This window comes from Trachypithecus francoisi, unplaced genomic scaffold, assembly GCF_009764315.1.
Source record: "Trachypithecus francoisi isolate TF-2019V2 unplaced genomic scaffold, Tfra_2.0 Lachesis_group3, whole genome shotgun sequence".
NCBI classification, from domain to species: Eukaryota; Metazoa; Chordata; class Mammalia; order Primates; family Cercopithecidae; genus Trachypithecus; species Trachypithecus francoisi.
Window position 1 is genome coordinate 138,568,608 of NW_022681468.1, and position 27,826 is coordinate 138,596,433.

Sequence of the window (27,826 nt, forward strand, 5' to 3'; positions counted from 1 at the left end):
TTCCCAAGACTTGGGAATTTTGGGCTGTTACTTTATTAAATATGTTTTCCTCACCTTTTCCTTTTTCTTCTTCTTCTGGAATGCCCATAATATGAATATTTGTTTACTTAATGGTGTCCCATAAATCCTGTAGGCGTTCTTCATTATTTTTTTTCCTCTTCCTCCTCATCCTCCTTCTTCCTTCTTTTTTTTTTTTTGGTCTGCCTGAGTTATTTCAAAAGACCTGTCTTCAAGTTCAGAAATTCTTTCTTCTGCTTGGTCTAGTCTGTTGTTGAAGCTCTTGATTATATTTTTTATTTCATTCATTGAATTTTTTACCTCTAGTATTTCTGTTTGGTTCTTTTGTATGATACCTTTCTTTTTGGTGAATTTCAAATTCACATCATGAATTCTTTTCCTGATTTCTTTTAGTTGTATATCTGTATTCTTTTGTATCTGAATGAGTTTCCTTAAGACTATGATTTCCTTAATTATTTTTCTGGCATTTCATATGTTTCCTTATGACTGGAGTCTATTACTAGAGAATTAGTATTTTCCTTTCCATTCTGTTTCTTTGGTGTCATAGTTCCTTGCTTTCTCATCGTTGGTGTGTTTCTACATTGATCCTATACATCTGGTGGAAAAAGTTGCCTCTTCTAATTTTATGGAGTAGGGTTTATAGGGAAAGACTTGTTATTATGAATAGGTCCTCAGGTGTTGGTTTGGTGGAGTGCGTTGGTTAGATGGATACAGTAGTGTAGTCTCCATGTAGCTTCTTCAGCTGTAATCCACATTAGTGGCATTTGCAGTCCTCTCAGTTGCCTAGGCTGATTTTGTGGTGATGGTCATGTAGCTTTGCCAGGATGGGCTTGCTGGGCAGTTTGTCAGGTCGGGGTGCATATGTGCACACAATGGGTCAGCCAGCTTAGGGTCTGGTTGGCTGGGATTGGGGCCACAGGTCTGTTACTCTGGCCAGGAGTGTGGGTACATGGTCACCTGGCCAGCCTGGAGGTGTGCCTGCCAGAAGCAGCCTGCAGGTCTGTTTCTCAGGCCTCATATGTGGGCTCGTGGCTACTCAGCTGGCTTGGGGTTTTGTCTGCTGGGTGTGGGGACAAGGCTGTTTCTCAGGCCCATGACAGGACTGCATGGCTGCTCAGCTAGCCTGGGGGTGTTTCTGCAGGGTGTTGCCCATGCGTTATTTGTATACCTGTGATGCAGGTGCAGGGCTGCTCGGCTGTTCTGGGACTATGTTGGCTGGGGTGGCAGTGAGGCTGCTCCTCAGGCCTGAGGTGTGGGCATAAGGCTGCTCAGCTGGCATGGGGGCATTTCTGCTAGGGGCCTATGTCGCTGTTTCTCCGGTCTGAGGCTGGTGCAAGACTGTTCAAATGGCTAAGGGGTGTGCACACTGGGGGCAGCCTGCAGGGCTGTTTGACCAGGCTGGGATGTGTCCACCAGGAATAGCCCACAGGACCGTGGAAATGGGCTCTTGGCTGCTTGGCTGGCCTGGTGGTGTGCTGCCAGGGGCAGCCTGAAGGACAATTTCTCAGGCTTTGATTGCAGGTGCAGGGCCTTTGGCAGGCCAGAACTCTGAGTTTAGGGAGCTGGGGTGCTGCAGGCTGTTTCTGAGGTCCTGAGTGTGGGCATGTAGCTTCTTTGCTGGCCCAGGGGCATATCAGCTGCTCATAGGCTTGGGGACCTCTCTCATTTGGGGGAGGGTATGTATGTAGTGGTTTGGCTGGCTCAAGGGGCAGGTTCACCCTGGGCAAGACTGCCAGATTGTTTCTCTGACTAAAAGCGTGATGGTAGGGGTTGATTTCCCTGCCATGCAGGACCAAAGTCATAGCCAATCGTGGACCTAGGCTCTGCATAGCTGGGATTGTAGCATTCAGCTACCCATGTGGGCTTGGAATGAAGATGGGGCCCCAGTGTTGGAGAGGTACAGTGACTCCTGGCCCCCAGAGCAGTGTGCATGCCAGAGGTGACTGGTCTCAAGATAGTACTTTGCTGCAGCAGCTTGGCTCACTGGCGGTAGGTGGAGGGCACACACCTTATGCTCCTAATCTGGGGCAATGCAGTTGCATGAATTTCTGACATCTCTCCAAACTGGATACAGGGTTTTTTTGCAAGTACTGTGGGATTCTTCTATTGTAAGGACTGTAGATGTTCGTGGTGGCCATGAGGGCTGGTGGAGATCTTCTGTTTACCTTTTCCCCTCTGCAATGACAAGTTCTTCCTGACTGTGGGCAGATCCAGTCTGGGTAGGGGAGATAGGGCTGCAGAGGCTGGGTACCTCCACACTGCTGTCCTAGACTTGCAGTCACCACAGGTGCATCTCCACTCCCCTGCTGCACTCTAGTGCTCTCCCTTTGACACTCTAGTCAAATCTTAGCTGTTTATTCATTGCCTTGGTCCTTTCTTTTTGGAGGATGAATGCCAGATGTGTCTAGTCAGCCATCTTGCTGACATCATTCTCTTGATTTGTTTTTATGGATGCTCAGATTGTTCTGTCTTTCACAAATGGAGCTTCTTCAGGTTTCTGAATTCTTCTGGCATTATTTCTTGATAGTTTTCTTGCTTTCTGGTATTACAGAATGTTTCAGGCTCATCTTGTACATTTCCTGCCCCAGACCTGGAAATGACCATTCCTCCAAAGCATTCTGCTTCCTTTTAGTGGGGAATAATATTTAGAAACTATAGTTTGGGCACTGGGATCCTCATTGGTACTAATCTTGTCATAATTTCTATACTGTTGCAATGAATGGAATTAGGAAATTTTTTTTCCTTAAGAATTTAGGAATTTACCCAGATATTTCTCGTGCACATATAGATTATAGGGTTCTTCTTAGATGTCAAGTTTGTGTCTTATAATGAAATGCTTGAATTCTCATGGCATGAATGTAGTTATTTGCTATCTATGTGCGTATAAGTTTCAGAATAATAATACAGATATTTTTATAATAACATGATTCTGAGCATAATTTAAGCTTTTTTGCAGATTTTTTTGGTTTTATGGTACATTCTGCTAAGGATGTACAGTCAAATTACTTGTTTTTAACTCACTTTTTAGATTTCATCTCTGTGTGATTATGCTCCCAACTCGATAGATTGATTTGTTTAATTTTGCCTTTTGTGAATTGTGGTTTAGATTTGATTTTATTTTAAAATTATGTAAAGTGTTGACATGGTGTTGAAATAAAATATATAAAACCAGTGTATTTTCAGAGGAATCTAGCTTTTTTTCTCTGTTTTGCTCTCCCCTTTTAAGGAATCGATTAAAATTTTTTGTGTTTGTCTTCCATTTAAAAAAGATAAGCCAATATGCATGGGTGTGTATTTGTATTTTCTCTTCACTGTCTTATATAGATAAAAGGTGATTACTACATGTACTTTCTGCATCTTTTTCTTAGTGTATCCTGGACATCACTCTATAGTGATGGGAATCACTCCATAGCATATTGGGAAATTCTTTTTATTTCACCTGTACAGTTTTAATGATTGTGTGTGCCGTAGTTTAACCTATCATAGGTTAATATTTACATGTTGTTTTTTTTGAAGAAATGCTGACGTATTTTATTGTTTTGTAATGTAAATACATATTAACATAATGCTTTGTGATTTTATCTCTTTGATATCCATAGTTATCATCAAGTCTTGTAACCCAGTGGCATTTAGTTTTTATAACTACCTTCGAACTCATCCTTTGCTCATTCGAAGAAATCTTGCCTCCCCTGAAGGAACTTTGGCAACCTTAGGTCTCAAAACTGAGAAGAACTTTGTTGATAAAATTAACCTCATAGAAAGAAAATTATTCTTTACCACTGCAAATGCTCATTTTAAAGTTGGATGCCCTGTTTTAGCCTTGGAGGTACTCTCCAAAATTCCAAAAGTAACTAAAACATCTGCCTTATCTGCAAAAAAAGATCAGCCTGACTTCATTTCTCACAAGATGGATGATGTACCTTCACAATCAAAAGCTCTGAGTGATGGCAGTGGAAGTTCTGGTACTGATTGGTCAAATGTAACTTCATCACAGTATGACTGGAGTCAGCCAGTAGTAAAAGTTGATGAGGAACCTCTTAATCTTGATTGGGGTGAAGATCACGACAGTGCCTTAGATGAAGAGGAAGAAGATGCTGTTGGTTTAGTGATGAAAAGTACAGATGCCAGGGAAAAAGATAAACAATCAGATCAGAAGGCCTCAGACCCTACCATGTTATTAACACCTCAGGAAGAGGATGGTCCTGAAGGTGATACTGAAGTTGATGTGATTGCTGAGCAACTAAAATTCAGAGCTTGTTTAAAGATCCTTATGACTGAATTAAGAACATTGGCTACAGGTTATGAAGTAGATGGAGGGAAACTCAGATTTCAACTCTATAACTGGCTTGAAAAGGAAATTGCTGCCTTGCATGAAATATGTAATCATGAATCAGTTATTAAAGAATATTCCAGTAAGACATATTCCAAAGTAGAGAGTGATCTACTGGATCAGGAAAAAATGGTAGACAAACCAGATATTGGTTCCTATGAGCGCCATCAAATAGAAAGAAGAAGATTGCAGGCCAAACGAGAGCATGCAGAAAGACGAAAGTCGTGGTTGCAGAAAAACCAAGATCTCCTGAGAGTGTTTCTCAGCTACTGTAGCCTTCATGGGGCCCAAGGTGGTGGTCTGGCTTCAGTAAGGATGGAACTCAAATTTTTGCTACAAGAATCCCAACAGGTGTGAATATCACTTTTTTTTCAATCTTGGTTATTTCAGTAATTTCAGTAGCTCTTGCAGTTATAGCTATAAAGCTCTTTTACTACTTTTTACTAGTTAATCTAAATATGTTCAGCTCCTTTCTTTATAGGAGGCAGATATTTGTACTCTATGTGGTCTTAGACTCAAGTTTTGGTAATAAGGAGTAGGCTTAAAAGCTTGAGAGTATTCTTGTGTCATATTTCTCTTTATATACCATCTACATCTAGCATAGTACCTGGTATATACTGGGTACTCAATAAATTTGTGTAAAATTAGTGATTGAACATACTCCCTTTACACAATGTTTATCACCAGTATTTCTATCAGATAACTGATGAAATTTTTTTAACTACTTTGAAAAAAATAATTCACTATCACCCACAGGAAACTACAGTAAAGCAGCTCCAGTCTCCACTACCACTGCCTACCACCCTACCTCTGCTTTCAGCAAGTATTGCGTCAACAAAAACAGTCATAGCTAATCCTGTATTGTACTTAAATAATCACATCCATGATATACTTTATACTATTGTTCAGATGAAAACACCACCTCATCCCAGTATTGAAGATGTGAAGGTAATGTAAAGTTTATGATCATTTGATATTACACACACTGAGAAGGTAAATATGTTATACCTGTCTTTTAATTTGAACTTAGAGAAAATATTTTAATGTGCTCTTATGTGCTACCTTTCTCACTCCTGATCAGTTCAAGACTATTTGTCCAATTAATGTAATTTAAAAGCAAGTGTTCTTACTTCTGGAAAAATTATTGTCTCCCTTTAAGACAGACAAATACTTTTGGCAATAAAACTAATTTTCTTGACAGTATTCTTGCCACTTAATATCCCTGTAGATTCTCCATTCCCCTTAAATGAACCATTAAGTTGGAAATATTTATGATTATTTGTTTACACACCAAGATACTATGAAAATATAAGTTGGGGAGTATCTGGGAGGGAACCGTGATTGGTCACAAATGGTCCCAGAGAGTGTCCTTATTACTATTTCCTTGGTGGTTGTGGTTATTGGAGGCAATAGTTAGAGGCAATCAGAGTTTCAGCAGTTACTATCGCAAACTATATTGATACCCCGTGCCAAAATCTTAAAAACTGATAGAGTCCAAGAAACACTAGGGAGCTTGTCAGGATCTGGGGAGCTGATCAGACTTCCACTGTCCCAGCCTAAGTGTATTTGTGCTATGCTTTTTCCAGTTCTAGTGGCTGATGCACAATTCAGATCCCCCATTTTCTTACTTTTTATTGTTTTGTTTGACAAGCAAATAATCTCTGGCAGTACATTCTTCTAAAGGCCTGGTCATAACCAATTAGGGACTTCTCATCCATAGTATGAATTAACCTATATTAGTATTTTAGCAGAGATTATTTAAAGCATTTGTTAGGTGAATAGGGTCATGCAGAAAAGGCATAAAAAGCATATGAATTCAAAGTAAACATTTCTGGTTCCTAGAAATTTGGGTAAGGCTTTCAAAGAGTAATCTGTATAACATATGAAACTGTTTCTAAGGTCCCTTCAAATTTAAAGATTTTGTGAGTCTGAAAATATTGATTCAGTATAGCATTTCAGGGTGTTTTTTTTTTTAATTATATGGAGAAATTTAAAACTTTCTAAATGTAAAATTCTAAGACTATCCTCAATTCATGAGTACCAAGTAAATTACTTACTTTCTAGAAAATTAGCTGTTTCACACAGTGATTGATACATTTACTAAAAAGATTTAATTCATTTTTATTGATAAGATCAAGTCTTTATTTTCAACAAGATGAATTTCATGAGGCAAGCTTAAATAAAAGCTCTGAAAATTCTATTCTTATTTTGCTTCTGCTTTTTTTTGAATATTACTATTTAAGCTAGTTGTTAGGCTAGGACAAATCCCTGTAATACAAACATTAGCACTTTGCTCAGGGCCTGGTAAACGGCAGGCTCACAGTAAGTAAATGTTTGATTAAAATGTGTCTGAAACAATCAGCTTTGTTGTGGCATGTGTATAAAGGTGGGTGAGAGTTACTTTAGGAGATTTAAAGCAGAGTTAGTAGTCTCATCTAGGATTCAGTCTTATTTATGATGTTGCTAGGTTTCCTGGATGTTTTCTAATTTTTGAAATATTACTGTTGTGTAGAAATGTTAGTACAAAATGTAATTGTGGCTGTTTTGGTTTTAGGTGCACACACTTCATTCACTAGCAGCATCACTTTCTGCATCAATTTACCAAGCATTATGTGACAGTCATAGCTACAGGTAAAAAAAAAATCACCCAAAATAGTATTAATACAGCAAAAACAATTAAACTGTTCCAGAGTTATATTAAGTTTCTATTTCCTAGGGACTGAAAAATCCCTAAATATGACTGCCATGATATTTTAATAGATGAGAGAGAATCAGAAATAAAATAATTATTTGTTTAGTTATCACCTAGTAGTCACAGAGAAATAAAGTAACAAACAGTAAATGTAAATTACCATCATTACCATCTTTTTTGTTTTGAAGAAAGAAGAGTTTACTGTCCATAATAACTTATAATATGAAATTTTCTAATTGTTTTTCCTTAGAAACAATTTCTTTCTGTATTGGATTAGCAGCTATTTATTTAGCTAATTATCCATTGAAATAAAAATACTTTTGAAAACTGAAAAAGTATATTCCTAAAATGGAATTATTTAAATTACTTTTACCTACCCATTTACATATGATGTAAAAGTCTTTGGAAGTGATATCAATTAGAAGAAAGAGACTGAATTTTTCCCAATGTAAAATTGCCTTCATTAGTATGTACTTTGCATTTTAATGACTAGAGCACTATAAGTAGCAAGAAATTGAATCACTTGGAAAGATAACCTAGATTTAAATGAATTATATTAATAAATGAAAAGTTTATAATAGTAGATTGACATTAAATTGATATTAAATATATGTCTAGCTTTCTTTCTTGTAATGGTAGCAGCCTTTTGTAGGAGCATTTGGTATCAAGTAAAGAATTATCTATCAAAATGGCCTGTACTCTGATTGTAACTTAATTAAGGCTGTGTCTAAATAACTCGAAAGATTAGAAATGTAAATAAGGAAAGAAGTTGATTTAGTTGACTGTTGTCATCTAAATGATCAAAGATAACTTGTTTGATGTCAGTCACCATTAAAATGGCGCCAAATGAAAATGCAAATACATTGTTTTTAAATATGTATTTTCCAGTTGGTCGGCTATGATTTACTAGACTCAGCTTGACTTTCTGCTTTTATATTTTCCCCAACTTCACAAAGATAGCAGTTATAGAGGGGGAAGTAAATATTATTAAACAATATTTAGGGACATTTAGTTTTGGGTTTAGGTATTTCTAAAATATGATTCTCCAGGTTTTAGTTCATATTTTAATTTAGAGTTAAGCTTGCACAACTTTTGAGAAAAGAAATGCAACCCACTAGTACCCTGAAATTTTCTGCCTACTATATCCTAGTACCAACAGTAGTCTCCTTACCTCAGACTTTGTAAAAACACAAAATAAAAATTACTGCAAATAGAAAAGATTTTAAAGTATTAAAGTGGCATCTGGAGAAAATTCTAAAGGAATAAATGTCATCTGCCCAACATAGTAAAATTTGTTATTTTGTTTAAAAAAAAATAAGCATTTGTAACTAATTTCAATAATTTTATAAAATAAATTTTTATTAGAACAGTGAATGCATTTTAAGAATTCCTGTTTCTTAAAGTAGCCGTCTAAAATAGATGATGTGCATAAAGTGCAGTTTTTTCTTACCTCTCTTACAATGATAAATAACTGAACCTATTTGTTTTAGCAGTCAAACAGAAGGAAATCAGTTTACAGGAATGGCTTATCAAGGACTTCTTTTAAGTGATCGTAGAAGACTAAGGACAGAAAGCATTGAAGAACACGCAACACCAAATTCATCTCCTGCTCAGTGGCCTGGTGAGAATTTAAGTGATTTAAAAAAAAAAAAATCTTGTATTTGGCAATTTCTTCTTAAAAGTCTACTGACCAGTTTCCTGCTTGTTGCTGGATTTAGTGAGTGGTTTCTTGCTTTCTTTGTTTTTTGATGATGTTTTTCTGCTATGGATTAGGAACTATGAAGTACTGCAGTATTGTCTGAAGACTCAGGAAGTTAAGGCTTCATAAAACCAGCTATGTTAAGCAACGTAAAAAAGCAATGTCTTAACATCCTTCATAAGGATGGAGCACATTATCTTTCTTAGAAATTTTGAATTAGAGTCTTAGAAAGTCACAGACATACCAGAGAAAATATAGTTGTTCTTGGGCGTGTAAATTTATGTACTGGGGTAGGAGTGACTATTCTGTGGTACATATATCATGCAGTCTGACAGTCCTTTTTTTCTGGTTGGCTCTCTTTCTCATTTTCTACCTCAGTTATTTCAAAACTTCTCTGCTCTCTTCAATACCTTAAGTGTATATTTCAGACTACTTTAACCATTGCCTTATAGAAACACATTGTTTTCATTTTAACCTCTTATTTCAAAATAATTTCAGACTTGCAAAAAATTGCAAACATAATACTAAATTTCACCCAGATTCCTCAAATGTTAACATTTTACCAAGCTTGCTTTATCATTCATTTCTTCTCTCTCACTCACTTGCTATGTTTGTGTATCTAAGTGTATTTTTTTTTTTAAAAATTGAGAGTAAGTTGCAGACCTGGTATCCTTTTCCATCTAAACATTTCAATGTGTGTTTCCTATAAACAGACCTTCTCACATAATTACCAAATTTAGCATTTATGTTCTGTAATCTACAGAGCTTTTTTGAATTTTGCCAGTTGTCCCACTAATGTGCTTTTTGGGGCCCATATGTAACATTTAGTTGTCATGTCTCATTAGTCTCCTCTGATACGGAGTAAAGTCTTCCTTCTTTCTCTTTCACAACTTTGACACTTTTGAAGAGTACCAGCAGGTTATTTTTTTAAAGTATCTCTCAATTTGGGCATTTCTGATGTTTTCTCTTTTCCTTTCCTCCCCTTCCCTTTTCCCTTTTCCCTTTCCCCCCCTTCCCCTTCCCTTTTCCCTTTCCCCTTCCCTTTTCCCTTTCCCCTTCCCCTTCCCTTTTCCTTTTCCCCTTCCCCTTCCCCTTCCCCTTCCCTTCCCTTCCCTTTCCCCTTCCCTTCCCCCTCTCCTTTCCCTTCCTTTCTTTCTTTCCTTTCTTTCTGTTTTTTTTTTTTTTTTGAGACAGAGCCTTGCTCTGTCGCCCAGGCTGGAGTGCAGTGGTGCGATCTCGGCTCACTGCAACCTCTGGCCTCCTGGGTTCAAACAATTCTCCTGTGTCAGCCTCCTGAGTAGTTGGGACTACAGGCGCCCGCCATCACGCCCAGCTAATTATTTTGTATTTTTAGTAAAGATGGGGTTTCACCATATTGGTCAGGCTGGTCTCAAACTCCTGTCCTCAGGTGATACACCTGCCTCGGCCTCCCAAAGTGCTGGGATTACAGGTGTGAGCCACCGTGCCCAGCCCTGATTTTTTTCTTAATGTTGGATTCAAGTTACGTATTTTTTGGCAGGGATACCACAAAAAAGATGTGCCTTTCTCAGGAGGAGGTATAAGAGGCATATGATGTCATTTGGCCCCAACTGCTATTAACTTTGATCACTTGGTAAGGTGGTTTCTGCCAAGTTTCTCCATTGTAAAGTTACTTTTTTTCCCCTTTGTAATTAATCAGTATCTTGTGAAGAGTTTGAGACTGTGTAAAATATTATACTTTCACTTGCTAATTTTAGCATCTAGTGATGATGTTTGCCTGAATCATATTACTGTGGGGTTACTAGATGGTGATTTTCTACCGCTATCACTCATTTTATGTATTAGTTGAAATTCTACTGTAAGAAAGAGCTTCCCCTTCTCACCTTTTGTTCATCTACTCATTTATTATATCATTGTAGACAAATGGATGATTTTATTTTATAGGCTATAATCCATTCCTATCATTATTTATTTTATTGCTCAAATTATGGAAATATTTTTGTAAAATATAAATGCATAATTTTGGATAAGTTGCAAATTTGGATGTTTTTTCCTTCTGGTTCTTCATCCTGACATACTTCTTATGATTTTATATTCCCTTATAGGTGTGAGCTCACTTATTAATCTCTTGAGTTCAGCCCAAGATGAAGACCAGCCAAAACTGAACATTTTGTTATGTGAAGCTGTTGTTGCTGTTTACTTAAGTTTATTAATACATGCTCTTGCCACAAATTCCTCCAATGAATTATTTCGGCTTGCAGCCCACCCATTAAATAATCGAATGTGGGCTGCTGTTTTTGGAGGTGGTGTAAAACTTGTTGTGAAACCTCGAAGACAATCAGAAAATATTTCAGGTAAGATAAGTTTGATACCAGTAATGTACGTAAATGTTAATCATTTTGAATGTTAAAATTTTTTTAATGTTTTAAGAAATTTCACTTTGAAAATAAGCGATGCTTAAAGTATAACCACTCTTGTTATGACAGCAAATAATTAAACCCATGATATAATAAAAATATAGTTTGTTACTTATATTTTTTTTTTTTTTTTTTTTTTTTTTTTTTTTTTTTTTTTGAGGCGGAGTCTCGCTCTGTCGCCCGGACTGGAGTGCAGTGGCCGGATCTCAGCTCACTGCAAGCTCCGCCTCCTGGGTTTACGCCATTCTCCTGCCTCAGCCTCCGAGTAGCTGGGACTACAGGCGCCCGCCACCTTGCCCGGCTAGTTTTTGTATTTTTAGTAGAGACGGGGTTTCACCGTGTTAGCCAGGATGGTCTCGATCTCCTGACCTCGTGATCCGCCCGTCTCGGCCTCCCAAAGTGCTGGGATACAGGCTTGAGCCACCGCGCCCGGTTTGTTACTTATATTTTTATAGAAATAACGTTTTTGAGGTTGATAAAGCAGGACATGTTTGAAGAAGATTAAAAATAGAGGAAAGGTAAAGGTAAATACAGAGACAATATTAAGGAACAAAGTCATACAAAAAGGATAGTTCCTAAGAAAATAAAATGAAAACAAAAACAAAAAGGATATTTCTTAATTACAGAAAGAAAATTTAAATAAGTGTTCAAAATCTTTAGCGCATACCAGCAGTTGGCTTCAGATTAAGTGTATGGTCATGTGCAAGATAGCCATTCCAATCGTACACATGGTTTTAAAATTCTATTTTATTTTTATTCTCTAAAATATGTTCCCTTAGTCTTCAGTGTGATAGTATTATTCCATTTTCCTTGTTTTTTCTTCCCTCATGGACCAGAATATATTTTTCATCCCACTTTTGAAGATGGTAGGATATGGTGAGGTATAGACTGATGCCACAGGAAAGATTTCTATCTTGATGCTCATATATAGAAATCATCTTAATTCATCCTTGGAAATGGACATATTACAGATGAGGAATCAGTGGCACACAAGTTTAAATGACACTAACCTCTGTCTTCATTGTCTGTGATTGAGTTAAATAAATAGGTTCCTGTGTAAGTCATTGTAAGGGAGATGATCTCATCAACTCCCACTGCTTCCATTCCCATTAAATGTGGATACCTCTGAATCTCTTTCTTGCTGCTTGGTTATAGTCCACTTTAAACTTAAAAGTTTTTCCTCAAAATTGTTTCTTTCTCTGCCTGAGTTTTCTGATTTTTTGTTCGTGATAATTTATCCATCAAATCATCCATGCTTAAAACCTGCCAGTACATATTTATATTTGTATTAATTTATTCACAACACCTATCAGGCAATTAACAAATGATATTTCAGGTATGATAAGAACTGTGATAAAAATGGAGTAAGTGGAAAGAGAGTGATGAGGGAATGGGAATGGACTAGTTTAGTTAAGGGGGTTGGAAGACATGTTTCTGATGAGATAGTATTTGAGCAGAGCTGTCAGGAAGTTAGGAGTCACACCATGTGGATATCTGAGACCAGAGCACTCCAGGCAGATGAATGCAAAGGTCCTGAGGTAGAATTGAGTTTGGCCTTTTCCAAGAACTACCCAGGGACCATCATGGCTCTCGTGAAGAGGGGGAGTGTTGTAGGAGATGAGAATAGAAAAGTAGCGGGAGTAAGGTCCTTTAGGATCATGGTAAAAGTGTTGTTCTAAAGAAAGAAAGGAGTGACATAATCTGATTCAGCTTTTCAAAAGAACTGCTCTAGCTGCTTTGTGGAGAATAGACTGGGTAACATAAATAAGAGTAGGGAGCCTGGTAGTAGGGAGGCTAGTCCACTTAAAAGATAATTGTGGGTTACCATCAAGGATGAAAGGATCAACAAAGTATGTATGGTGTATACGTGCAGTGGAGTGTTACTCAGCTATAAAAGGAATGAAGTACTAATGCATACTATAATCTGTATGAACTTCAAAAATAGGCTAAGCCAAAGAAGCCAGACACAAAAAGTCTCATATTGTCTGGTTCCATTTATATGAAATATCCAGAATAGGTAAGTCCATAGAGACCGAAAGTAGATTGTGGTTGCCATGGGCTAGTGGGAGGGAGAAATAAGGAGTGACTGCTTATTGGTTTCCTTTTGAGGTGAGGAGAATGCTTTGGAACTAGATAGAGGTGGTGGTTGCATGACATGTTAAATGTACTAAATGTCACTGAATTGTACACGTTAAAATTGTTAATTTTATGTTATGTAAATTTTGCCTCAATTAAAAAGAAATAATAGTGGTTTATCCTAGGGTGTTAGTTATGGTCAGAGTGAAAAGTGATCATATTCTGGATATAGTTTGAGGTTAGAGCCAATGATTTGTTGATGAATTGTGTGTGGGGTAGGGAAGAAAGAAGAGTTGAGATAAAATTATTTTCTGTGATGGGGAGGTTTAGGAGAGGAGCAGGTTGACTTCTACTTTCTCGCCCTCTCATATCCAATTCCTGAATCCTTTTGCTATTTCTTTTGTGTATCACTCATATACAACCCTTCTACTTTTTACCACCCACCATATTAGTGCAGGCCGTTCTTATGTCATCTTTCATCTTCTCTCTAATTGATCAGACAAGCCATATTTCATTGTGTGACTAAAGCTTAAGAAGTGTTAGTGAGAATTGCCCAAAACACAAGTTCCCAGCTTCATAGCCACAGACTTGTCCTAACCTAACTCTAGACTTTGTTGTCGATATTACTTCCCTCCATAACTCCTGTCTACCAAAAATAATTGACTCCTCATTTACCCAAACCTTCTTTGATTATTTGTTTATGTTGCCCTTTTCCATTTTCTCATTGAACTTCCGCCCTTCTTTTAAGGCACACTATTAAATTCTACATATTCAGTGAATCTTTCTTGAACCTCATAGCCAGGGGTAATCAGTCAAATCACTCACTTTAATATTTATTGAATATACCACTTATTTAGTATATTTTATATAGAATTACTTTAATCCTTATTTTATGGAGCACATGGCAAGATATGCTTTAATGCTTTATCTCCATCTGCATCTCTGCCTTGACTGCTGGAAAGCTGATTCAGTAACTAGAAAAGTTTAGAAGCACAGGAATAAGTGATTTAGTCTAGACCAAAACATGGCAAGAGTAGGATAAAAAGAAAGCTTAACTCTATCAATTAACAATGGAAAATGAATGCTAGATTTTTTTTCCTTCTATCTTCATTTAGCACCTCCTGTCCTTTCTGAAGACATAGATAAACACCGTAGAAGATTTAACATGCGAATGCTTGTCCCTGGAAGGCCTGTAAAAGATGCTACCCCACCACCGGTGCCTGCAGAAAGACCATCTTACAAAGAAAAATTTATTCCTCCTGAACTTAGTATGTGGGATTATTTTGTTGCAAAGGTAAGGAGTGTGAGGAATGCAAGCTATAAGATAATTGTATCATCTATTTTATTAACTCTTGCATGTGTCTCACATAGGAATGATGGGGTAGCTTTTGGATTGAATCGCCATAGTTTAGACATTTATTAAGTCCAGAAACTGAATAGTCATAGTAAATTTAAGGATGATCAGTTACTTGATGATGTAGGAGACAAATTAAAATCACATGGGAGTTGGGTATAAATCAGAAGTCAGGTTATTATATAATCAGCACTATCTTTTTCTAGTGACTGGAATACTTGTAGCTACCATCTAGGCACCCGCCTTCTAATTATCAGTTGCTACCTTGGTAAGCATGGGATTAGAATAGAAGGAGATGGATGGACATGTGAGGGTTTTATCAGGCCATGATGAGGCCCCATGATACATCTCTGTTTTCCCAGAGCAAAGGAAACTTCTCAGGGGATCAGAATACTCATGGTGACTGGATCTGGTATGCCCCATTTCATACCATCGTGGGTGCATGCTAATGTTTGCTTTTCTGCACTTTGCTTTTTTGAGCTCATGATTCTCCTTCTATTGGTATGTTTCCCTCTTTGCATGTGTTAACTCTGTTGTCACCTTGCTGTGCATACACATTAGGGAATACATCTCCAGAGTCATGCCTCTTCCCATTTTTAGATTTTTATTAGATCTCAGAGTTATTGAGGTGCTGATCCCATTCCGTTTTTTTGTATGCTAAGAAGCTGATCCTTAAAAAGTCTTTCAATGTGAGTTTGGAAGCTCTGTTTTGTTATCTAAAGACTTTGAGGCCAGGTGCAGTGGCTCATACCTGTAACCTCAGCACTTTGGGAGGCTAAGGTAGAAGGATGCTTACATCCAGGAGTTTGAGACCAGCCTGGACAACATAGACCATGTCTCTACCAAAAAAATTTAAAAACATAGGTGCAGTGGTGTGTGCCTGTAGTCCTAGCTGTTTGAAAGGCTGAGATGAGAGGATTGCTTGAGCCCAGGAGGTCAAGGTTGCAGTGAGCCATGATTGTGCCACTGTGCGCCAGCCTGGGTGTCGGACTGAGACAGTGTCTCAAAAAAAAAAAAAAAAAAAAAAAAACAAAAAAAGACTTTGGTTATGTCAGTGGGTCTCAAAGTGTGGTCTCAGAACCGGCAGCATCAGCATTGCTTGGGAACTTGTTTGAAATGCAAATTCTTGGGTCCTCCCTCAGACCCCTCAATCAGAAACTCTGGGAGTGAGAACCAACAATCTGTGTCTTAAAAAGCTCTCCAGATGGTTCTAATGTGTGCTAAAGTTTGAGAACTACGGGATTGGGCACATTGTGAGTGCAGATTTCCAGGTTTACACTCTATCAGGGTCTGAGTTATACTTCCAGAGTCATTCTGGCCTATCCCTTAAGGCTGCCAGTTGAGTTGTACTTAATTGTATTTAGCTAATAAACCAGGGAAGTAATAAAGTACTCTTAAAAATGTATAGGCAGTTCCCACTCCTACCTTTTTAAACTTTTTATTTGCCATGAATGATAGCTCATTACATCATTAATGTGAGTGATAACAACATTAAGATTTGTAAATGGTAATGTGCTAAATTAATTTTTGTTTTTCAAAAATGTTTCCTCCTGATATATATTTTGAAAATTTGGAAAATGCAAAATATTATAAAGAAGGGAAATAGCACTCATCTATGCAAAGATAACTGTTACCATTTTGGCCAACTTACTTCTAATCTTTTTTCCTCAGATTAAAAAAGGTATATAATTGGATCAGTATATGTAGTTTTTTTCTGTTAACATTAACAAGGTAAACAGTTTTTATACCATTAAAAACTTAGATAGCTATCATTTTTAAAACTTTAGTGTAGAAAACTTCCAACATACACAAAAGGAGAGGTAATGGCATATGAATCTTTTATCTACCATCATGTAGCTTCAAAAATTATCTACTCATGGACAGTCTTGTTTCATTTATACCTCACCCCACTACTTAAGATTGTTTGGAAGCAAATCCAGACATGAAATTTCATTCAAAAATATTTCAGTATTTGTTTTTGAAAAAAAGAGGATTTTAAACAGATCTACACTAGTGTTACACCCACCGAAGCACACTCACAATTCTTTACTATTATCACATATTCAGACAGTATTCACATTTCACCAATTGCATCTTAAACGTTTTTATATAGTTGATTTGTTCAAATCAGGATCTAAAATACGATTCATACCTTGCAAGTGGTTGCTACATCTTCAGTCTTTTAATCTATAGGCTCCACCTCCGTCTCTCTCTCTCTCTCTTTTTTTTTTTTAAACTTAACTCCTACCTTTTTTGTTTGCCCTGAAAGAATTTTGACGTTTAGAATTTTTCAACGGATTTTGCCGATGGCATCACCATATTTTGTTCCTCTGAATCTTGTAAAGTGAAAGTTAAATCCAATTTCATTCTGATGGGATAGGAAGAGGGAGTGCAGGATTAACTTCGTCGGTGGTTTTGTATATTTCTGTCAGGAAGCTTTTTATGATTTTAGTTGATCTTTGCCTACATTTATTATTTCAGTGAAAGTTTTAAATTATGATGATATAATCCTGTCATTCATTTTTCATCTATTTGCTGGAATGTGTCTTCATCAATCTATTCAGTTACCGTGAAGTACATTTTGAGTTGGAAAGACATGATAAATGCTTTATTCTTTGCTTTTGTGTACCAGTTTTCAAAATGATGAGTTGATTCCCAAGCATCCTTCAGAGAAGGGCAGTGAGTTTTGTTTTGCTTTCAGTTTTGTTATGAGCTTATAGATTTAAACATATTTTATATGTTTTAATCCATTGCAGTTATTTTTCTCATGGGGCCTCAGATTATCCATCTTTGCCAGTGAGAGCCTCTTCCACAGCTGGCTCCGAATCTTTTTGAGATTATTCCACTAGTGTTTGAGTTTGCCTGCTTTCTAGTTTTATTCTAGGCTAATCATGTATATTTCCTGCCCGTGACTGAGAACAATCATTTTTTTTTTTTTTAATAACCTGGTTCCTTTTTGTGAGAAATTATATTTAGAAATTACAGTCAGATGCTGGGGTGCTCACTCTTGCTTGGTTGATCATTGCTTCTAGATAAGCATCAATTATAGTGACCATGTAACATTTCACTTTGATGAATACACTATAGTTTACCTAATTAGCGATTTGATGTTTATAATGCCAAGAACAGTATCTTTTAAGATACGTCTTGTTCATAAGCAGATTATTTCCTTAAGAAGTACTAGGTCAGGCTGGTGTGGTGGCTCACGCCTGTAATCCCAACACTTTGGGAGGCCGAGGTGGATGGATCATGAGGTCAGGAGATCGAGACTGGCTAACACGGTGAAACCCCATCTCTACTAAAAATACAAAAAATTAGCCGGGCATGGTGGCGGGCGCCTGTAGTCCCAGCAACTCAGGAGGCTGAGGCAGGAGAATAGCGTGAACCTGGGAGGCGGAACTGGCAGTGAGCCGAGATTGCACCACTGCACTCCAGCCTGGGTGACAGAGAGAGACTCCGTCTCAAAAAAAAAAAAAAAAAAAAAAAATACTATGTCAAAGGTTATAAACTTAAATAAGGCTTTTAATACGTATTGCCAGATTATTTTCCACATTACTAATTTGTACTCTCTTGAGAATAGTGAGAGGATGCATCTGACTTTACTCCCTTATTAGCATTAAGTATTCCTTTTTCATTTTTGTTAATTTGATAGATTAAATGATTTTTATTTTCTGTTAATGACATTAAAATTTTAATGATCTTATTGCCATTTGATTTTCCAGTTTGAGGTATTGACTGTTCATATTCTTACCTAAATTATCTATTGAGATTATGGCATTTTTCCTTTTTATGGATACTTTATTTATCTAGGGATATTAATTTATCTTGTTAAACTTTTTCTAGTTTATTTGCTTTAAAATTTTGTTTATTATGCATTTGAAGTTTTAAAAAGTTTACCATGCACAGAAATTTTAAAAAGTTTAAAACTTAGATCTATCCATACATTTCCTTATTGATTACATTATTTTTAAGCAGAAGTCTTTTCCACTAATAAATGTTTACATTTATTTTACCTTCCTTCTCTGTTTCCTCCTGTTTTTTTTCCTTCTCCTCCTCCTTAACTTTTAATTCTCTTATTTATCTAGAATAAAGTGAGGAACAGACTGGATCAGACTTCATCTCCCATCCCCACACTTAGCTAACTAGTTGTTCCATTATTATTCATTAAATAATCCTTCCTTTTCTCCCACTGACTTAAGATGTTATCTTTATCAGATTAAATTCTTATACATATATGATTTTTGTATTATATCTTTGTATCAATCAATTGCTAGACTACATTTTTCTTAGTTTAATATCCACTAAAAAAAAAAAAAATGGGATTTTTTTATTAAAAAAAAATTTCCCAGCTGATCTCATCTATTTTTTCTTCTCTAAGAACTTCAGAATCATTTTAAAGTTCCAAAATAGGAAGAGAAATTCCCAGGGGCATTTTTATTGAAATTATTTAAAGCCTATGTAAATTAACTTATAAAGAATTACAGTTTTTACACATTTCACTCCTTCCCGTCATATAATTTTATAAAGGTTTATAATTTCCTTCACAAAGCTGTCTCACAGCTTTCACATTTGTCCTTTTGTATTTCTTTAGACTTTTCTAACTTTTTTATTGCTGATCTATAAGAAGAAAACTATTGATTTTAAACACATTTCATATCTAGCTATTCAGTTACTGAGTCTGAGAGTTTTACCTAGTCATCTTGACTTTGTAAATGTAGCATCATCTGCAAAAGAAAATTTTTACTTATGCCAACACCATTTAAAATGTTTACTTTTATGTTAGAACAAAAATAATTATATACTAAAAACATTTTCTATATTAAATATATAATACATAAATTATATAGTTAAAATATATTTTATATGTTTATAAAATCATAATCTTTAAAAAATAACTTTATCTTTTATTGCAGCCATTTCTTCCTTTGTCTGATAGTGGTGTTATATATGATTCTGATGAAAGCATTCATAGTGATGAAGAAGATGATGCCTTTTTTTCAGATACACAAATACAGGAGCACCAAGATCCAAATTCCTATAGGTAAATAAGACTTTTCTTTTCTTTCTCTCTTTTTTTTTTTTTTGGCTTTTCTTTTTGTAGAAAATCCCAATGTTATTAATTTTAAATAACATTATTATCCTGAATTTATATAAGAAATGACTTATGTTTCCAGGTAACAAATTCTGCACCTTTGAGGTCAATTTCTCCATAATATTTTCTCCACCTCCAAAGACTAGCTTTCATGGAGAATGCAAACACAAGCATTTTTAGTGAGGAAAAAATATGTAACTCATGTTATACTATTAGAATTTAATATATAATTTATTGGTATACTATTAGGTTCCATGTGACTATGTGGTAAATCTTTTTCCATGAGGTAATTTTCAGCAAGTGTAATATACTATTGCAAGTTTTTTATATTCAGTGACCACAAAGCTGTCATTTTTGCATAGTAAATTTCAATGACAGCTTTTTTTCTGGGTTGGAGAGTGGGCTAAACAGTAGGCAGGGAACACCACTCTGTTGTCTCCCATGATTTTATTTTTCACTTAAAGACTTTTTTGCTCCTTCTTGAACAGCTGGGCTCTTCTACATTTGACAATGGTTAAGCTAGCACTTCACAATGTCAAGAATTTCTTTCCTATTGCTGGACTGGAATTCTCTGGTGAGTTTGGAATTTAAAAATTAATGTTATTAAATATAATAAATTGCCGTCAAGTTTCTCTTTACAGAATCTATATAAAAGGTCCTTTGGCACTTAAAAACAGTGCATTAGGGCTGGGCGCGGTGGCTCAAGCCTGTAATCCCAGCACTTTGGGAGGCCGAGACGGGCGGATCGCGAGGTCAGGAGATCGAGACCATCCTGGCTAACACGGTGAAACCCCATCTCTACTAAAAATACAAAAACTAGCCGGGCGAGATGGCGGGCGCCTGTAGTCCCAGCTACTCGGGAGGCTGAGGCAGGAGAATGGCGTAAACCTGGGAGGGGGAGCTTGCAGTGAGCTGAGATCCGGCCACTGCACTCCAGTCCGGGCAACAGAGCGAGACTCCGCCTCAAAAAAAAAACAAAAAAAAACAAAAAAAAAAACAGTGCATTAGATACTTTATAAAGTCTTGTTTATTTTAGGCTCCAATCTGTGACTTCATTTTTAGTTTTTTAGATAGAGTCTTGCTCTTTTGCCCAGGCTGTAGTGCAGTGGTGTGATCACAGCTCCCTGCAAACTCTGCCTCTTAGGCTCAAGCCATCCTCCCACCTCAGTCTCCTGAGTAGCTGGGACTATAGATGTGCCACCATGCTGGGCTAATTTTTGTATTTTTTGTAGAGAAAAGGTTTCACCACGTTACCCAGGCTAGTCTTGAACTCCTGGGCTCAAACGATCCACCTGCCTTGGCCTCCGAAAGTGCTGAGATTACAGGTGTGAGCCACCACACCTGGCTTTAGTCTAATACTTTAGTTTATATCAAGAATCACTCTCTACACAGAAGATGGAGAAAGAGCAGAAACCCACTTCTGTTTTGTTGAGAGCATTAAGAATCTAAACTGTATTACATTAACATTTCCAGATTTATTTGTATTTTCAGAGGTTTTGTCTCAGAATTCAGATTCTATAAACATTTGGATGATGATCCATATTTTTTATTAAATAACATGTTCTGTCACCTTGTAGAGCTGCCTGTAACATCACCATTAGGTATTGCTGTGATTAAAAACTTGGAGAACTGGGAACAGATCTTGCAAGAGAAAATGGATCAGTTTGAAGGTCCACCCGCTAACTATATCAACACATATCCAACTGACCTTTCAGTGGGAGCTGGACCAGCTATTCTTCGAAATAAAGCAATGCTAGAACCTGAAAATACCCCGTTCAAGTAAGAAAGCTCTTATAATGCTGATAAAGAGTATAGCTTAACTTTTCTGGAAGACAGTTTGGCTAAATATGCCAATATACTTTAAAACATTCGTAATTTTGAACCTGCAGTCCTATTTTTAGCAGAATACCCTAAGAAAAATATCAGAAATTTGAATAGAAGTTTTTTCCCAGTATTATCTGTAATTCATAGACATTCCATTTACATAAAGGAAAAATTCTTTATTGTATTAATTTCTGGTGTGGTGTTTTTTGTTTGTTTTTTTGAGACAGGGTCTTATTCTGTCTCCTAGGATGGAGTGCAGTGGTGCAATCTCAGCTCACTGCAGCCTCAACCTCCTGGGCTCAACCCATCCTTTCACCACTGCCTCCCGAGTAGCTGGAACTAGTGGCGAGTGCCATTGCACCCGGCTAATTTTTTTCTATTTTGTGTAGAGATGGGGTTTCACCATGTTGCCCACGCTGGTCTCAAACTCCTGGACTCAAGCAGTCCCCCAGCTTGGCTTCCCAAAGTGCTGGGATTACAGGCATGCGCCACTGCACACGGTATATTTATGTTCTTATTGTCAGAACTCTTACAGAATTTTTTTTCTAACAATCTATATATGCAAATAAGGTGCTTCTGGCTTTTGTCAGTAATTTAACAGTAAACACATCACAGGTTTTTAACTGACGTTTTTATCTTCTGCCTGCCCGCCCATCTAGATCCCTTTTGATAAGCAGCATGCTTTTTTTTTTTTTTTTTTTTGAGATAGTGGACCCTGATTAATAGTATTTACTATTAAAATAAGGTTAAAAGAACAAAGCTTTTTAGCTTGTTAGGCTGTTAGAATTGATATCTATGACTTATAGTCATTGCCGATATGCTTTAACCAAGAGAACCAACATAAAGTATACTTTAAAAAGAGAATAATAATTTGTCAGCTTAACTGGTTCATTCAGTGTGATTAGAGAATTAGTTGCTAGATGAAATGATTTTTAGTAGAACTAAAAATTAAAAGTAAACTGTACAGTTTTGTTGAGCTTAATGTTGTGTCTTCTTTGCAATAGATTGTGAAGGTTTTAAAAATAAATATCTACAAATATAAACATATTTTCTATAGACTAAAATAGTGTGATATATTAATTTTTTTTAATAGGTCCCGGGATTCTTCTGCATTTCCAGTCAAACGACTTTGGCATTTCCTTGTTAAACAAGAAGTCCTTCAAGAGACATTTATTAGATATATTTTCACTAAGAAAAGAAAGCAGAGTGAGGTATTTTGAGAAAAATATTTTCTATTGTAATTTTTCTTTAACATTTCTAAGGAAATCAGTGCTCAATTTATTCTGAAATTTTCTTTCTGGTTGGGTAATAGTCAAAGTTCACTAAACTATCGTGAACTAGTTTTAAGATAAAACCTTATAATTTTCATTTCATAGCAATGAAGCAACATAGGTACTTTGATAAATTACGTATATTCAAGTGAAAGTTGGTACTTTATAGTATTTGTCATTAGGTTTTTACATGTAATAAACATTGTGATGGATGGTTTGAGGAATTTAATATATAAACTTACTCTATAATATTCTCCAAATATGTGTTTAAAACATAAAATAGCCCTTTAAAGGCATATTATTTACTTAGCACTTAGAAATGAACAGAATGAAGATTTGAAGCAACAAATTCAGGATACTTTTATGAGAGAATAAACTACAGAAATAGCAAATACAAGGTGAAGGAAGATTGCTCTTACAAAGCAAGGCAGAGGTTCTGCATTGCATGGTTATTTTTAAGTTAATACAAATGTAATAGCAGACATGGTTCAAGAAGAACCAGCAGTTTGGGAGATTGGCAGATGACCTCTTCCTTATAAAAGTAGGACCTTTTATATGAGCATTTCGGTCTGTTTGGCTATTTAGTGAGGTAATGAGCAGTTTGAAGAGTGTTCAGAGTTGAGTGTCTGATGCAATTAAAAATTTGGCAAACATGGCCAGGCACGGTGGCTCATGTCTGTAATCCCAGCACTTCGGGAGGCTGAGGCAGGCAGATCACCCGAAGTCAGGAGTTCGTGACCAGCCTGACCAACATGGAGAAACCCCATCTCTACTGAAAATACAAAAGATTAGCTGGGCGTGGTGGCGCATGTCTGTAATCCCAGCTACTTGGGAGGCTGAGGTAAGAGAATTGCTTGAACCCGGGAGGCAAAGGTTGCAGTGAGCCAAGATCATGCCATTGCACTCCAGCCTGGGCAACAAGAGCCAAACTCCGTCTCAAAAAAAAAAAAAAAAAAAAGATTTGGCAAACACAATCAATGAGAAGAGAAGAAATGAATTATATTTTACTTAGAAAAGTGAAAACAGAGAGAGTCCATATGGCTCAGTTTCCCAAGATTAAAAGTATAAAACTGCTTCTCAGTTTTTCCTCATGCCTAGGGCAGTGGAACCTACCATACTTGTTCTTTTTCCCACTTACCCACTTACCTGAATGGTAATTGTGGTCAACCCTTATGAACAGTCATTTGTTTTCTCTGTGGATTAAAAAATTATGTACTTAAATGAGGAAGTAGAAGAATGAACTGTAGAGACCTTTTGAGTCCTAGTTGTAAGCTTTTTCATAACAAAAGACCCTTACGGCATTGAAATTATTGATGTGAGCTTTGTTAGGGAAATCAGAGGCAAATTATTTGCCTCTTTCATTTAAACCACTATGTATAGCATTTCCTATAGTGATCCTGAGTCCAAATTCCATAAACTAAGATATAAGAATCTAAGATAGTGATTTGAAATAAAAGATTTTAGCCAGGCACAGTGGCTCACACCTGTAATCCTAGCACTAGGCGTGGGATCTCCTGAGTTCAGGAGTTTGAGACTAGCCTGGGCAACATGGTGAAACCCCGTGTCTACAAAAAATACAAAACAATTATCCAGGTGTGATGGTGTACGCTTGTAATCTTAGCTACTTGCAGGGCTGAGGCAGGAGGATTGCTTGAGCCTAGGAGGTGGAGGTTGTAGTGAGCTGAGATCAAACACCACTGCACTCCAGCCTGGGTAACAAAGTGAGACCCTGTCTTAATAAGATTTCTGGTCAATTAGGGGCTCTGTTATTCACAGAAAACCAGTTCATTGAGTGATCAATTTTCTGAGTGTTTTGTTCTTCAAATTCTTAAAATTAAAGATTGATCACAAGTATGTTTTAAATATTGGTAAAGTTGATAGCATCTTGACTGGTTGACTTATCAGAGTGTAGAGTGCTGTGGGAAGCCAGGTGTCTGGGTTTCTTGGACCCTCCCATTCTCGTCTTGCCCTTCCCCACTAGTTTGCTTCTTCCTTAACTAATTCTCCCCCTCTCCGCCCCTCAGTCTCCCTTCCATTATGCCCCTTAGTCTCTGTGTGTTCTCTTCTATTTTTCTTCCAGCAGTGGTCCCACAAACAGGGAAGTAGGACAGAGATAAATGGAATGTTTCTTAAAGTGCTATATAAGCGACTGGGAGTTAGGATGGAAGAATTTTTATCATGTACCCTTTTAATTTTAAAACAATGGAATTACTGTCTTGTCTGGTACTGTCCCATAGAACTTCCTGTGATGATGGAAATCTGTATCTGCATAGTCCAACATAGTAGTCACCAGCCACATGTGGTTACTGAGTACTTGAAGTGTGGCTAGCGTGATTGAGAAACAATTTTAAATTTTAATCTAAATAGTTACAATTAATCTAAATAGTTATGTATGGTTAGTGATTGCTGTTTTGAATAGCACAGATCTGAAAAAAAGGTGTTTTCATTAAGAAAAAAGTTATGAATAAAATGTTAACGCTGCTGGACAAAAACTCGTCGCTAGCTTCAGAAATATGCAAAACTTATTAAAACTCTACCCAATCCAGTAAGAGTGCTTAAATCTCTAAAATTGTCAAATAGAATTTTGGTAATCACTAAATTTGGCAAATTCAGAAAATTGACCGATAAAATTGGCAGGTTAATCCTAAAAATGCTGGATGCATTTAAAAAAAATCCCTGAGAAATGAAGTTATAGATATATGTATAAGAATAAGATCTTTTACTCACTGAAGATATTAAAGAAAAATATTTCACAAAACAAGGTTTTGGGAAACAGATTGGTGAATTCGGCTAGTTAAGACAAATAGATTCTTCAGCAATTTGGCCTTCACTGAGTTAGCTGTGCCACACATTGACCATTCCTTGGAAGTTTTCTTGGATACATCTTTATCAGCCACAGCAGCCATAGGGGAGTCCCTGGAGGCATGGTCAGAAATTTTGAATGGCCCTTCATGATGAAAGGAGGCGGTCACCTGGAAAGGTATGAGGAAGAGTTTGTTTCTCTGATCAAATCTTCCGAGTTTCCACAGCAGAGCAGAAGTGTGACTGCCGATTACGGTCATCCTTAGGACCCTGCATCAACCTGGGAGCAAATCACTGAGTGATTTCTTTTCCATGCCTGATTTTATTAAACATTTATTTACTTAGAGAAAAATCATGTGATTAGTCATATTCCTTATGAGTGAAATAATTATCAGTATTTTGAATCTATGTTTAGAAATAAATAATTTATATTTGAAATCCACCCCTATAGGGCAGGAATTTATGTAGCATCTTGTGCATCTGCTTATATAAGTGAGCTTTAATTTTATAGATTACCAGTTATGTAACTTCAATTTCTTATAACTGTATACAGATAACTGATTTTGATTTTAAAATAGCTTTTATGTTCTTGTGTATATGTAATAGTCACATTAATTTTGCTCTTTTGGCTTTGTGTTGTGTTTGTTTGATGACTGTTTTATTCAGTTTAATTTCTTGATTTTGCAAATTCATTTTCATCATCTTTAAGTGGTGGAGTGGCCATTTCAGCTTGAAATATTTCACTGTCTTTATAATTTCATTCCATGCATGTGTTTTGTGTTTGTGACGGTGTGGTGGTATTTAGTCTATAGAAGAACATGTGGAGCAGGTCAACCAAAACTGCGTAGCAGAAGATTGCCACATCAAGGTAGTATCCCAAGATCTTGTATTTAGCTAATTCTTTAAAGTTCAAGGAGCTAACGTCTCATCTCTGATACTAACCATGACCTGCCCAACTGGCTAACTACTCAGAGAACTCGTAGTGCTCCCATACCACTTCAGTGTTACAGGGGAGGAGATGCTTCACTGTATCTGGCTTGCTCTGTCTTGCCCTTGGTTCTTGTCTTTCTTGCTCCCTATTCCATCTTCACTTCTGTCACTTTTTCTGTTTTAAGCATGGCTGTTTCATCTTTCCTTCTCGATTCTGCCTTTTCTTTCCTTGCCATCACAAACCCTAAGCCATTGCACCTTCCTCTCGTCAGTCTCTTTTATTCCTTTCGAACTATCCCTCTTTCCAACTTTTCCTTTTTTCTGTCTCATCACCCTTACTTCAAAGGGTGGTTTCTTTGTGGTTTTTCTATGACTTTTTACCCCACTCTGTGCCTCTTAATGTATGCACATTCTTATTGCAGAATATGCACTTTTGGAAGAGCTAAGAGAGACATATTACTGTATAAATTACTAATAAAAATATATTAGCCATCTTTTATAATTAATCAGTATCTTACCATCACAATGGAAATTGGGGTGATTACAGGACATCAGAGAATTTAAGCGAATTTTCCAAAGCTAGTTTTCAACACGTTACAGTTACTCTTACCCTTTTTTATCGCTGCTGCTGCTACATTTTCTTCTTATCCTGCTTTCAAATCTTATGGGATGTGCATAACTCTAAATAGAGCTGTGCTGCCACAACTAAAACTGCTGATGAATGTTTTCTAGGTTGAAGCTGATCTGGGCTATCCAGGTGGAAAAGCGAAAGTCATTCATAAGGAATCTGATATGATCATGGCATTTTCTGTTAATAAGGTAAAAGCTATCATCATTATAAACAATGTATTTCTCTTCAGTGAAATTGCTTAAATCATTGACTCTGCCTTTGCTTTATAGGCAAATTGTAATGAAATTGTTTTGGCTTCAACACATGATGTTCAAGAACTTGATGTTACTTCTCTACTGGCCTGTCAGTCATATATATGGATCGGAGAAGAATATGACAGAGAATCCAGAAGGTGTCTCATAGTCACTTTTACATATAGTTTTCTGTAAGAAGTACTCACTAAATGGTTATGCACATGATTTGAATTATTTCAAAAGGTATACATGTATCTCTTTCTTCATTTGAGTAGGTGACAAATATAATTGGTTTAGCTGCCAATGAAAGTCTTTGCCTACATTAACCGAGTAAATTATACTTCTTCCATCAAACCCTACACTATTGATAGTATTTCTTTTTTTTTTTTTTTTGATAGTATTTCTATCAGGATAATCCCTGACACTTGGCTTCATGATATTCAGTAAATTAATCTGACCTGGATAATTAAAACAGTAT

At 36.5% G+C, this 27,826-nt stretch overlaps 1 protein-coding gene across 7 annotated transcripts in view; it reads left to right on the forward strand.

Moving 5' to 3' along the window:
* The window catches only part of DMXL2 (Dmx like 2), a 187,741-nt gene that overhangs the window by 149,740 nt on the left and 10,175 nt on the right, over positions 1-27,826 (forward strand). For 2 of the 7 annotated variants that reach the window (XR_004431994.1, XM_033190115.1), the window contains exons 24-36: positions 3,618-4,699; positions 5,105-5,296; positions 6,903-6,979; positions 8,531-8,661; positions 10,824-11,072; positions 14,327-14,505; positions 19,479-19,606; positions 20,146-20,231; positions 21,235-21,436; positions 22,575-22,692; positions 26,360-26,422; positions 27,217-27,303; positions 27,385-27,506. Coding sequence is in view for 5 of the 7 variants with exons in the window: in XM_033190115.1 (XP_033046006.1) it covers positions 3,618-4,699; positions 5,105-5,296; positions 6,903-6,979; positions 8,531-8,661; positions 10,824-11,072; positions 14,327-14,505; positions 19,479-19,606; positions 20,146-20,231; positions 21,235-21,436; positions 22,575-22,692; positions 26,360-26,422; positions 27,217-27,303; positions 27,385-27,506 (2,716 nt within the window). In the remaining 2 variants the exon portion in view is untranslated. The other 5 variants (XR_004431995.1, XM_033190116.1, XM_033190117.1 and 2 more) reach the window with 5 other exon arrangements.